The 13,919-nt window shown below is 37.8% G+C and overlaps 1 protein-coding gene across 3 annotated transcripts in view; it reads left to right on the top strand.

Moving 5' to 3' along the window:
* Positions 1-13,919, top strand: part of LOC136256681 (uncharacterized) — a 44,305-nt gene that overhangs the window by 14,466 nt on the left and 15,920 nt on the right. For 2 of the 3 annotated variants that reach the window (XM_066049661.1, XM_066049660.1), the window contains exons 3-6: positions 1,335-1,586; positions 1,635-1,688; positions 1,742-2,011; positions 7,627-7,641. In XM_066049661.1, the coding sequence (XP_065905733.1) occupies positions 1,335-1,586; positions 1,635-1,688; positions 1,742-2,011; positions 7,627-7,641 (591 nt within the window). The remainder of the gene's footprint in view (positions 1-1,334; positions 1,587-1,634; positions 1,689-1,741; positions 2,012-7,626; positions 7,642-13,919) is intronic. The other variant, XM_066049662.1, reaches the window with a different exon arrangement.

Genomic DNA, 13,919 nt, shown 5'->3' with positions numbered 1-13,919 from the left:
TTGCTATGGTTGTACCTGAAAAAGGTCTCGTAGCAGTTGCTACATCTTGCTTTCGCGTTTTGTCCAGCTGCAAATCTTGGTACGGATTCTAATGCCAGAAGTGATGGATTCAATTGCCAAAGTGACGAATTTAATCACCAAAAAACCTATATTATAGTGGTTGTACAGCTTTCCCAAGTAGCCCAATGAATAAACTTAAGAGTTGGTATTATGATTTTGGCTAATAGAGTTAAGAAAATCTGCCTACATAAGCCAATTAAGACTAATGACAGGACAATGATGACCAATCAAACAGCTTAATGGACTGCCAAATGCTTGGCCAAATAGGTCAATTAGCCTGACAAATGTCTGTAGCCAACTATTATAATTGTGTCTGGACTACTACATATTGCAAACTGCACTATAATTCATGTGGTTATATGAGACCATCTCAGCGAAAACCCGTCTAGCTTGTGCAACTTCAAAAAAATTTCAATTTCTTAGCATTATCTGCATTGTCCAAGGAATGGTTAACCAAAGTGTCAGTCGATTGTAATGAGTAGGGTTTTGGAATTACAACGCTAGACAGTAGGAAGAACAAGGAAATCGATTCACGCACAGTGACTATACTAAAAAAAAACTACAGGCACTTACATTCACAGCCATAATGTCCATTTGGATTAGTCTACAAAGTTGGGATTAGGCTTGCAATGTTCACCATGGTTTGGTAGATTAACCAAGATATAGGTTTAGTCCTGCAGTCACTTGCACATTGGCGTATGAAGGCAGACAAAAGGTGACAATTTTGTTTTACGTCTACCGCATTGTAAACAAATGCAAGTGATGCGCAAACCATTGAGACTACAGAAATGAAACAAAGATTTCAAACTCCCCATAAGTAGGCAAATACGTAGGTTGGAGTATAGGTTTAAGACTTCCTTTCCTGAGTAATGGCTTGATTAAACCTTGCATAAAATTTTCTTTGTAACACAGGTAATTTCACCATTTTTTAAAAAAATTTCATTTTTCTCAAAACACATGCTTATGTGAACTACATAGGGCTTTGCTGAGACATTCATGCAATACGCATTTCGAGTATGTACGTAGTATGCAAAAATATGGACAGAAAATTCACATGCAGTTAAGTAAGACTTCAAAAATATTCATAAAACTTCTTGTAAGGGTTTAGGGTCACTCTGAAAACATTTTTGGCCTTGATTACACCTAACCAATACTGCCAAGTTGTCATGACGGCAGGTTTTGGGGGATATTTTTGGCTCAAAAAGCCCAAATTTTCATGGTCCCTACTATACAGCATACTTCCTTATTGTATGATTCTGTGTAATTGCTTATAGGAGATGATTACCCAACACTACATGATCTGTTTAGTAATAATTTTTGGGGGCAGTATGGTGCTCGCTGGAAGGATCTTGGAGCTGCACTTGGACTAGAAGATTATTACATTGCTGTTATAGCTAAAGATCATCCCAATGATGTTGTAAGTGCTTGTATTGCAATGCTTCGTAACTGGCTACAAACTGGGTCTTCACCAACGTGGGGTGAATTAGATGATGCCATCAAGATGATATCAGGACTGGCCGAACCTGGTATCCAGTTTATGCTGCATGTGCTGTTTGTATAATTGTGCTTTATAGAACAACTAAACTTGCATACACCACTTACTAGTGTGATACCAGAAGGAAAACACAGTAAGCCATTATAATACAGTTATTGTGCACATAAACTGTGTAATTGTTTATAGGAGATGATTTCCCAACTCTAAGTGATTTGTATAGAAATAATTTTGTGGAACAGTTTGCTGCTCGCTGGAAGGATCTTGGAGCTGCACTTGGACTAGAAGATTATCACATTGCTATTGTATCTAAAGATCATCCCAATAATGTTGTAAGTGCTTGCATTGAAATGTTTCGTAAGTGGCTACAAACTGGGTCTTCACCAACGTGGGGTGAATTGGATGATGCCATCAAGATGATATCTGGACTGACCAAACCTGGTAGCACCAATGATACAGGTATGCTTTTCTAATCTGTAAACGGTCCAACCATGTCGCTTGTGACCAGATTGATACACTAAAACTGGGTACAGTATGTGGATACTATCTACACCACATCACATAACAGGTCATATCACAGTGCCTGTCTGCATTCTTTTTGAGGCTATAGTGTAGTAATGTCTGAAAAAATTTAAATATGTTTGCATGCCCAGCTTTCACTGGTTAATTATGTGATTTCAAGAGGTCTGACCAAGAAATATTTCTAATACATATGATAATCTTAATGATATCCAAATATTTCTAGCCATTAACTCCATTTCATTGGACATCACTGTTGACTTCATACTTTTCAAGCACTTTTTGCTGGGTTAAAGTCCTTTTTTACAGTAAACCTATTTTGCATCGAGAATTTTACTTGTTTCTGTGAATCAAATACATTGTAGTAGTAGTATTATGTATGGGTGGATCAAGTCTGTCTCCAGTGTTACAACTATGTATTATTTGTATCATGTGATCCAGATTGTGTTAATGCAAGACACAGCTTGTGTGTCATGGTAGCAGCCAGATAATTGACTTACTGGAACAACTGAATGTTACACAGTAGAACAAAGATATAGATGTTAATTTTAAGAGTCCAGGGAAATGTACCAGAAAAAATCCACAGTTTATAAACCCTGAAAAATATATTATAAAATATTATTGTGTAGTTAAATTATGTACCATTATTGTAGAGAAATTACATAAGTATCTACTTATTTTAGCTTTTAGCTTTAGAGAATTTATACAAGCATTGACCAAGAAACTCTTCTTTCCAGCACCTATATAAGTATAAGGAAAAATTAAGAATTTTAAATTTGATTAGGGATCATAGAAAAAAGTAGAGGAAAAGGGGAGTTGCCTACACCTGCAAATATACTAGTGAACATTCTAATTTTTCTTTATACTTGCTTTTTTGTAACATTGTTATGACTGGTGAACCTGTGCATACTGCATCAAAGAAAAGATGGTGCCTGAGTTAATGTTTTCATCTGAACAGATGCCCCAGTTATCAATTACTAGCTTGAAAGGTGAAGTAGTCATTATGCTTCGCTTTCAGCTATGCTCAGCCTCTTACACAGTGCCATACAAACAAAGAACAGTATCAGAAACACCTCTACAATCAACACAGAAAATATGGACGATTTCTGTTTACAAATGGGAAGTCATGCATCGCGCTACCATGAATCGACACCTTGGGAAGTCAACAGAAAGAAATAGGACACAACGGAGGATGAAGGTAAGTCCATGATGGGTGCAATGTACATACTGTGGTCGGCCAAAAATCACATCTCAGGATGAAGCAATGTTGAACAGTGAAAAAATCAAGCCCGTATGTAGCCTTAGCTGTTATCAAGATACACTTGCCTGAAGGCAGGCATGCAGTAGAAAATTCCATTGAATTTTTTTTTTAAATTTGTAACAATCTATTGGAAGCTTTTAGGGTCATACTGAAGGCACTTTTGGGCTTGGCTATGCCTCACCAGTACTGCCAAGGCACCAGGATGGTATTGTGAAGCTGATTTTTGGGTGATGTTTGGGTGATTTTTTGGCCAGAAAGACCCAAACCTCTGTGATTCCAATAATTATGCAGTACTACTGTACTGTATCAAGACACACAGCTTTTTTGCACACTTACAAAACTGCCATAAACACGAATAACATATCCGATTGCCATGAAAATTGGCACACAGAAGGGGGATATAAAGGCATATCTTGGTACCAAGTTTGGGTGGAATAAAATAAACAGTCAAGGCGTTATATTATTTGTGAATATTCACGAAAAATAACACCAACATGTTGTCACACCTACAGGGTAAAGTGCTTATGGGAAGAAGCTGAAAATCGGTGGGTGAATAAGTTAACTGTTGAACCTCAAACCTTTTGTGGTTTGAAAGAAAGCGAGCTAAAAACCACAAAGATACAGCAAAAAAACCAACAGTGTGTAACAATTACTCGATCAAGATTAGGTAATAAAAAATGATTACTTGCCACGCCTACCAGAATAACCGCCCAGGGGAATGATTTAAAAGTTGGTGTATAGATGGATTAATCAATTTAAAACTGCCCTTCAATGGTTTAGAAGAATCAGACAAAAAGCCACAGAGTTATAGCATGAAATCCAACTCAGTGTAGCAATTGTGAGATCAAGATACTCTGATAAAGCAATCACCCTAATAGAGTAGTCACCCTAGTAAAGCAGTTATTTAAAAAGTAAATAATTACTTTATTAAACTGTTCAACTAAGTCTTGTAGAGAATTTAACATTGCTGTAAGCCACTCTGTATAGAGCCCAACTACAAAAGTCATGCTGCAGGGAGATCAGCAACATGTCATTCTGCAAAGTGTTAAACCACATTTCAAGCCACCCTGTAAAGTCACCCTGTAAAAAGATCAGCTAGAAACAAATCATCCTGTAGAAAGATCAGTTAGAAAAAAGTCACCCTGCAGAGAGTTCAACTACATTTCAAGTCACCCTGTAGAGAAATCAGCTAGAAACACATCACCCTGCAGAGAGTTCAACTACATTTTGACTAACCCTGTAAAGAGTTCAGCTAGAAACAAATCATCCTGTAGAGAGATCAGCTAGAAACAAGTCGCCCTGTAGAGAGATTAGCTACTACCCTGCAAAGAGTTCAACTACATGTCATGTCACCCTGTAGAGAGATCAGCTAGAAACAAGTAACCCTGTAGAAAGATCAGTTACATTTTAAATCACCCTGTAGAGAGTTCAGCCAGAAACAATTCACTGTGTAGGGAGATCAGCTCGAAACAAATCGCCCTGTAGAGAGATCAGGCCACCCTGTAGAGAGATCAGCTTGATCAAGTCACCCTGCAGAGAGTTCAACTACATTTCAAGTCACCCTGTAGAGAGTTCAGTCAGAAACAAGTCACTGTGTAGAGAGATCAGCTAGATATCACCCCATAAAGAGTTCAGCTAGAAACAAGTCACCCTGTAGAGAGATCAGTTAAAAACAAGTATCCCTGTAGAAAGATCAGTTACATTTCAGATCACCCTGTTGAGAGTTCAGCCAAAAACAAGTCACTGTGAAGGGAGATCAGCTAAAACAAATCACCCTGTAGAGAGATCAGGTCACCTTGTAGAGAGATCAGCTTGATCAAGTCACCCTGTAGAGAGTTCAACTACATTTCAAATCACTCTGTAGAGAGTTCAGTTAGAAACAAGTCACTGTGTAGAGAGATAAGCTAGATATCATCCTATAAAGAGTTCAGCTGGAAACAAGTCACCCTGTAGAGAGTTCAGCCAGAAACAAATCACCCTGTAGAGAATTCAGCCAGAAACAACCCTGTGGAGAGTTCAGCTACAAACAAATTTCTCAGTAGTGAGATCTTGTGCCCAGACAATTGTCACTCACGTGTGTTGAAAGGAATCAACGATGGACTTATTTTACCACTCTATCTCCTATTTAATAAATCGTTACAGGAGTCCTCTTTGCCTTCATGTTGGAAACTAGCAACAGTCACTGCCATTCATAAGAAAGCTGATACAAATCTTTCTAGCAATTATTGCCCAATCAGCCTTACTTCAATATTCTGCAGAATGTTCAAATTAATTATTAAAAATAGAATAATGTCTTACTTCCAAGCAAAGACTTTTTTTGCAATGAGCAACATGGATTTGGTAGCAGGAGATCTTGTGAGACGCAGCTATTAACTGTTATGGAACACTGGACTAGGTATACCGATGATGGAACTAGTGTTGATATTGTGTACCTAGATTTCCAAAAAGCTTTTGATAAGGTTCCCCACAGTCGTTTGTTGACTAAGTTAGAAGCATATGGTGTTAATGGCTTGGTACTTCATTGGATTAAAGCTCTTTTATCAAACAGGAAGCAATGAGTAGTTGTTCGTGGAGCACTCTCCAAGTAGTCTACTGTCACTAGTGGTGTCCCACAGGGTAGTGTGCTCTGTTCCATCGTATTTATTATATATATCAACGACCTACCTGACTGTATGCAGAGCTATTCGGGTATCTTTGCTGACGATACAAAACTTTATCGCCCCATCTGCTCATCTGAAGGTTCTTCCATTCTGCAAGAAGACATTGATGCCACTTTGCAATGGTGTAACACATGGCTATCCTTTCTTAACCTTCCTAAATGTTACTACAGCACAATTGGACATTCTTCATCAAACACAGAGTATTATTTCTCCTCTAAAAATGAAGCATAATATATATGATCTCCATGGTTGTGGAGGAAAAAGATCTGCGTGTAGTATTTGATAAAGATTTAAAGTTTACATCTCATGTTAATCAAATTGTAATGAAAGCTAACAGGGTATTGGGAATTATTAAACATACCTTTGCCTCCAGGGATGCCAACACAATAAGACTATTATAGGTTACTCTTGTTCGCCCTATTTTGGACTATGCGTCAACTGTCTGGAACCCTCATCTTATGAAAAACATCCGTAAATTAGAAGCAGTTCAAAGAAGAGCCACAAAACTTATACCCTCCTTCTATAATTTGACATACTCTGAAAGACTCCAAGAACTTAATCTACCCAGCTTACTTTACCATTGAACCAGAATGGATCTGATTATGACTTACAAAATCCTGAACAATTTAGTATCTATGGACAAAGGCCATTTTTAAAACTTTTAATACCAACCCCACCCGATCAAATGGACTCAAACTTTACAAAAATTGCTTCAAAACTGCTATTAGTGGTCATAGTTTTTCACAGAGAATCGTCAATGATTGGTACACCTTACCCCACGAAATTGTATCTTTACCTGATGTACTGATCTTTAAGACTAAATTAGTTGTATTTTTGTATGACCGCCGGTTTGATTTTATTTAGATGTATTTGAGATTGGTTTTATAAGACTTTGTCTTTCCTTGTACCAATTAACAAATAAAAAAATAATGAGTTAAAAAATAAATCACCCGGTATCAAAACCAGTATGACTTAAATGTCACAGATTACTAACAATACCAGTATGTCGCTCAGCTCTACTTATAATGCAACTAAATTCTATACAGTGTGAATTGTTATGTAGCTGAGCTCCCTACAGGATAACTTATGATTAGAGGTGTACTGATATAAGAAAACTAAACCAATTCGATACCAATCCAATATGAGATTAATCATTTTGAAACCAATATGATACCGATCCGATATCCTGATATAATTAAGTGTAGCTATTTATATCTAAACCAAAACAGCCAAGCTATAAAAAAGAGTGTGGCCCCTAAAAAGGCCAGGATGAAAAAAGATGTGAGATCCAAGGTGGCAGCCAAGAAATGGCTATGATGGTAGGTTAATGGTAAAAAATTTAATTACGACAATTCAGGTAAATTTGCATTGCCTCCTTCACTAGGATTCGGCACCAAATTCACCTGAATTGTTGTAATTAAAATTTTTGCCATTAACCTACCATCACAGCCATTTCTTGGCCGCCACCTTGGATCTCACATCTTTTTTCACCCTGGCCTATTTAGGGGCTGCGCTCTTCTTTTACAGCTTGACTGTTTTGGTTTAGATATCACTTCTTTGTGTATTGCAAGCCACAAAGCCGGCCATAAACTGACTTTGGTGCTTCCTTTTCACTTTTTTTATCTTTACTGCAGGAATTGTGGAGCAAAGTAAGTACGTAAATGGTATGTATAACTTTTGTCTGATTAAACATTTGTATATTTATGATTATCACATACTGTAGTTAATAAAGTGACTTCTTACATAACTGAACTGTAGCTGAAACTCTCATTGTTTGTAGCTGAACTCTTTTTAGGGTGATTTGTTTCTAGCTGAACTCTCTACAGGATGATTTGTTTCTAGCTGAACTCTCTACAGGGTGATTTGTTTGCAGCTGAACTCTCTACTTGGTGATTTCTTTGTAGCTGAACACTCTACTAGGTTACTTCTTCTAGTTGATCTCTCTACAGGGTGACTTGTTTCTAGCTGATCTCTGTACAGGATGAGTTGAACTCTCTACAGGGTGGTTTGTTTGCAGCCCAACTCTCTACAGGGTGATTTGTTTGCAGCTGAACTCTCTACATGGTGGTTTCTTTGTAGCTGAAATCTCTACAAAGTGAGTGCTTCTAGCTGAACTCTCTACAGGATGATTTGTTTGTATCTACGAGGTGATGTCTTCTAGCTGATATCTCTACTGGATGAATCGTTTCTAGCTGATCTCTCTACAGGGTGACTTGTTTCTAGCTGAACTCTCTACAGTGTGATCTGTTAAGTTTGTAGCTTAGCTCTCTCTTGTTTCTAGCTGATCTCTCTATGGAGTTATAATTTGTTTGTATAGCTGAACTATTTACAGGATGCTATGGAGTTATAACTTGTTTGTATAGCTGAACACTTTACAGAGTAGTTTTTTGACTGGTTGCTAAACTCTCTACATGGTGACTTGCATGTACTACAGAGTGACTTGTTTGTAGTTAAACTCACTACAGAGTGACTTACTTTTAGCTAAACATAAAGTAACTGGTCTGTAACTGATCTCTATAGGGTAGCTAACTTGTTCATATAGCTCTACTGGGTAGTTTCTTTGTAGCTGAACTCTCTACACAGTAACTTGTTTGTAGCTGAATTCTCTACAGAGTGACTTGTAATGTTGTAGTTGAACTCTCTACAGGGTGACTTGTTTATACACTGTAAATTTGGAAATATGGATATTTCCGAATTTACAGTGTAGCTGAAATGTTCTGATTCTCTACAATGATACATTTGTAGCTGAACTCTCTACAGGGTGACTTGCTTGTAACCGAATTGTCTATAAGATTAACTGGTTGTAGCTGAACTCCCTACAGAATAACTTGCAATGTAATATAATTCTGTAATGGAGTAAGTTATAAACGTAGCTGAACTGTGTATTAGAGTGACTGTTCTATTAGAGTATCTCGATCTTGCATTTGCTACACGTAGTTGGCTTTCAAATCGTAACTCATTGGTTTGTAATCCGATTCTTCTGTGCTACTGCAAGGAAGTTCTATGAAAATTATTCCAGCTACACACTGATTTCAGCTCATTGCTCTAAGCGGTTTGCCTAGTAGGCGTGAAAACTAATAGTTTTTTATTCATAAAAACCAATCGTGTAATTGTGACACAGGTTGGGTTTTGTGTCATATCTCGATGGCCTTTATCTGGATTCCTTTCAAACCACAAAAAGGCACTCCTATGATAGTTACTCCATCTACATAGCAATTTTCAGTTCATTCCTTCAAGGGTTATAGCCTGTGGGCGTGACAGACCTTCGACCTAATTTTACGCGAATAATTGGTCATAACTCCGTGAATGTTCATCAGATTCCTACCAAGCATGGTATTAAGATCTGCTATAATGAGCCCTTGAAGTTTGCCAAATTTCAGCCCAATTGGAGTATGCATTTGTGTTTTATGGTGGATTTTGAAATGCGTGCGAAAAGAAGAAGAAAAAAAACCGAAGAATAAACCCCAAACTTTGGCTGCTCGTATCTCGGAAATGGCTAGAGCAATTTTCTTCAAATTTGGAATATAGACTCCCCTACCTAGCCGGCAATTCTGTAACAAATTTGGTTTTAATCAGACAAGGGATCATGGAGCTATAAAAGTGTGAAAATCGTGCTTTTTTTCTTCCTGTTAATATACTCAAGGTGTGGCACGCCAGCTTCTTGGGCCGCACGACACTCTACCGTATGTCTTGATTTGAGGAACTGCATGATGCCATGTTCAACTACTGAAGATAGTCTTAATATTACTGACTATGCTTAGTTACCGATATACAACTGAACTATCTTGAGGACGCTGTCCAATGATCAACCCATATTATCATACAGTATGATGGTACTGTTATCATACTGTATAGTAGGGACATCGAAGATGTGGGCATGGCCAGTGATATAATATAACCCAAAAACCTGCCTCGATTTTTCCTCACAACAACATGACAGTATTGGTTGGGTAAAATCAAGCCCAAAAGTGGCTTCAGGTGCTAAAAAAAATTTTTTTTTAAATCTATTCAACGGAATTTTCTACTGCCTGCCTGCCTGACACCTTCAGTCAAGCGTAGCAGAAAACTGGCTGCAGCTACAGCCTTATTCTTTCACAGAAACATTTCTAGTTTGCTTAAGAAAAACCTTTGGTACGTATATTGATAAACATACAATGCTTGTGCTATTGTTTTACCTTTTATCCTTTACCATGGCCATCAGTCAAGGTTCTACCACTGAGTGTTAATAAACTAAAGTGGGCCTTCCATCTACTTGCATCAAACTATTCGAATACTTGTGGTCATTGCACCAAACTATTTGAACGCACGTGGCTCGCTGGTTTTCAAAGTTGTTAGTTGATATCGATCAGTGAGAGCAACTCGCGGCAAACTAGCAATGTGTAAGTCAATAAATATAGTTTAGTAACAATGTTAAAACCGAGTTAGGTCATAGAGGTCCCACTGTACAGATTATCCAGGTTTGATCCCACATGCTAAATTAATTAGTGTAATGATGTGGATGTGTAGTAACATGTCATAGCATAGCCCTGCTTCTTTCGTAAGCCATGCCCACTTACTTAAATTACTGTCTGTAGGTATGTGGTAGCCACGCCCATTCATCAGTCTGTAGGTATGCACAAATCCACATCCATTATTGTCTGCAGGCTTATGTAGAGCCATGCCCATTGATCAGTTGTTATTGTATGAGTCATAATCGCGCTGTGATTTACTCTATATAACTGCTATATAATATTGTGACTGGTTTTGTGGAAAGCAGGCTATTTAGCAGTCATGAGTTTGCAAAAAAGTTCACAAACAAGTATAAGAAAAAATTAGGAATTTTAAATTAGAGTAGGGACAGTGTATGGTGCTGCAATAAAAAGTACTGGAGTAGTATGTAATGTCCAAATACTGTAGAACAATAAGAAGTGAATGTCTCTACTGTGCATTGAGTGTAGCACAGTAGGAATATTCACTTCTTAGTGTTTTACAGTATTTGGACATTGCGTACTACTCTAATCCAGCTTGTTTCAGTACTTTTTATTGCAGCACTATACACTGTCCCTACTCTAACTTTCCTAATTTTTTTATTATATGTATAAACACTAATATTTAGCTAACAAGGGTAGGAAACAGTAGTTATCTTCCTTGTCTAAAAGCGGTATGCTATGCAAAGCCATTTAAGTGCATGCATAATCACTGTTTTGTTGTCACAAAGCTTAGCAATCATACAACAAGCACTCATTGTGGTGAACCTGGGGAAACAGCAATAAGATGAACCAAGAGCACAGCATAAAACAACCAGCCATCTCTGGAAGCCATTAAAATGTAATCTGGACTAATCTTGGCAGGGGCATGTATTACCAAATAATAAAAAAACTTTGGTGAATTTGGCAAATAGCATTCAATTCGCCAAAATTTTAACGCAATTATTTTAGATGATCACATGAGCACATTGAGTAACTAGAACTTGAGATGAAGGTCAGCTCTTACCACTACACAATAAAGGTCAAGCTGATTTTGGAGATCTTGATCTTCCTAGGAAAGTGTCTCACAGTTGTAAGCGCTCCTTGGGATAGCATTTCCAACCGGCTTCCTGTTTGGACGTCAGTTAGTTCATTGTCTTGTGATGGATTTGGCCAAATACTTTGATATACGTGATAACCTCTGCTACTGGAGTTTACTGAAGAAACAAATACGGTTGCTCTCGATCAGCATCGCAGGAGATAAAGAAGCACGCCTTTGCTAGCACATTGTTAGATCAGTAGCATCAAAGCCGGTACTCCTACAACAACAACGCTAGCTACCTATATGCTCACTACATTACTTAACTGATGAGTTGACACATTGTCGTTTTATCCTTAAGTACTGTACAGTAAAAACTTCAGCAATAAAAACTTTGGCAAATATTATTTCAATCGGCAAAGTTTTTTCCACCAATTTTTTCAACAGAGGGGTTTCTTCACACTTTATTACTGTCAAAGTTTTTTACTATACAATAAAATATTTGTGGGTGCCTTATAGTCTGAACTGTCAATAGAGGCCATCAGTGGCATACATAGCCAGGCCTCCACGGATGGGTGGGCACACTCACCCACTAGGGCCCAAACAAACTTGGGGTTCGAACATTCATCAACTAAAGTTCACGAATCTTTCGAATTTTTAAATGGAGCTGGGTCCTCTTTGCAAATTATAATTGACAGCATATTAAATGTTAAATGCATGTCTCAAAAGTTTGCAACACACACATGCAGTTGTACTGACTCAACAGTTTTACTGAGAAAACTTGAAAGTAAAAATGCTTGTGGATACTAGGTTTTAAATCCATTTTACTACTGCTATCTACGTATATCAGGGGTGGTTTTAGGGGCATTTCTGGGGTTTCCAGAGACACCCTCTGAACTAGCGCCTTCCCTACAATTCGTCTGGGAGATAAAATTACAAGGAGTTACACATTTTATGGCTCTTTCTATTGGCAAATTTCATACTTTTACCTTTGAAATCACCTTCACAGCATTGAAAAACACGTAGTGTCCTTTTTTTTTTTTTTTTTTTTTTGGTCTTCAACTTTCAGCTAGGCTGAAGTTGCAATTCCAGAGAACCAGAAACCCCCTCTGAAAATTTCTAGATCTGCCCCTGTATACAGTTAAGACAAGTGACTGGCACCACATAGAAACCTTAAAACCTCATAGAGACATGGCCTGTGGCCACCACTAAGCCATCAACACGTAACTTAATTAAATGCCAAATACCATATGTCTAGCTCCCCTCACATCATTATGGAACACAGCAAGATGGATAGCTTAGCTGTATCACTATCTAATTAGTGGCTATAGTTCGAACTGTTCAACCCTCATTTGAATGTTTGTTCGTTTGAACGAACCTTTGAATTCACCTAAGTTTGTTTGGGCCCTATCACCCACACATTTTGCCCCATACAACTAACTAGCACAAATTGCTAGTCCATACTTAGTGGACTCTACATACATTTGGTTTAAAACTGTTTCAAAAGTGCATAAATGTATCTAGCTAGCTAATAATACGCTACGCTGCTGTTCCTGTAGCTTATTTCACTAGTCTAATGCTACTGCATGAATGATATAGAAGCTGGAAATTGAAACTAACTTATTACACCTCCTTGTCTTAGTCTCCTTTAACTCATCTGTACTTGTACACAACTCTCTGGACTCTAGCCTGACTCTTGAGATAATTACATGGCTTAATTCAGCCACCAATTGCAATTTTCACCTCCAACCGACTTAACACCACTTTTGTCTATCACTTTTAGGTCACTTCACCCTGCCAACCCTTGGCCACGCTACTGGAGGCCTTACCACCATATTAGTTTGGATTACTCTGCATTTTAATGGCTTTCAGAGATGGCTGGTTGTTTTATGCTGTGCTCTTGGTTCATCTTATTGCTGTTTCCCCAGGCTCACCACTATGAGTGTTTGTTGTATGATTGGTAAGTTTTGTGACGACAAAACAGTGACGATGCATGCACTTAGATGGTGTAGTGTTACGCTTTTAGACAAGGAAGATAACTACTGTTTCCCACCCTTGTTAGCTAAACATTAGGGTTTATAATGTGGCTTGATCATTGGACAGTGTCCTCAAGGTAGTTCAGTTGTATATGATCAGTATATTGTATCGGCTTTTTGAAGCAATATCGGTTCCCACCGATATAGTAGAAATTTCTATATCAGCCACGGATACAATCTGTCTTGGTGTATCGGTACACCTTTTCTTATGATGTAGCTGAACTCTAATGAGTGATTTGTTGTTTGTAGTTGAACTCTCTACAGGATACCTTGTTATGTACGTATGTAGCAGAACTTCATAAATGTAATCACACACATTAAATTTTGAGTGCAGTTAGGAATAATTGTACGAGTAACAGTCAAAATTGCATGAGGCAAAGTCTAGTGCAGTTAACAATTGTGGATAC

This window comes from Dysidea avara, chromosome 5 (assembly GCF_963678975.1).
Source record: "Dysidea avara chromosome 5, odDysAvar1.4, whole genome shotgun sequence".
Taxonomy (NCBI): domain Eukaryota; kingdom Metazoa; phylum Porifera; class Demospongiae; order Dictyoceratida; family Dysideidae; genus Dysidea; species Dysidea avara.
This window is presented reverse-complemented; position numbering and strand designations above follow the sequence as displayed.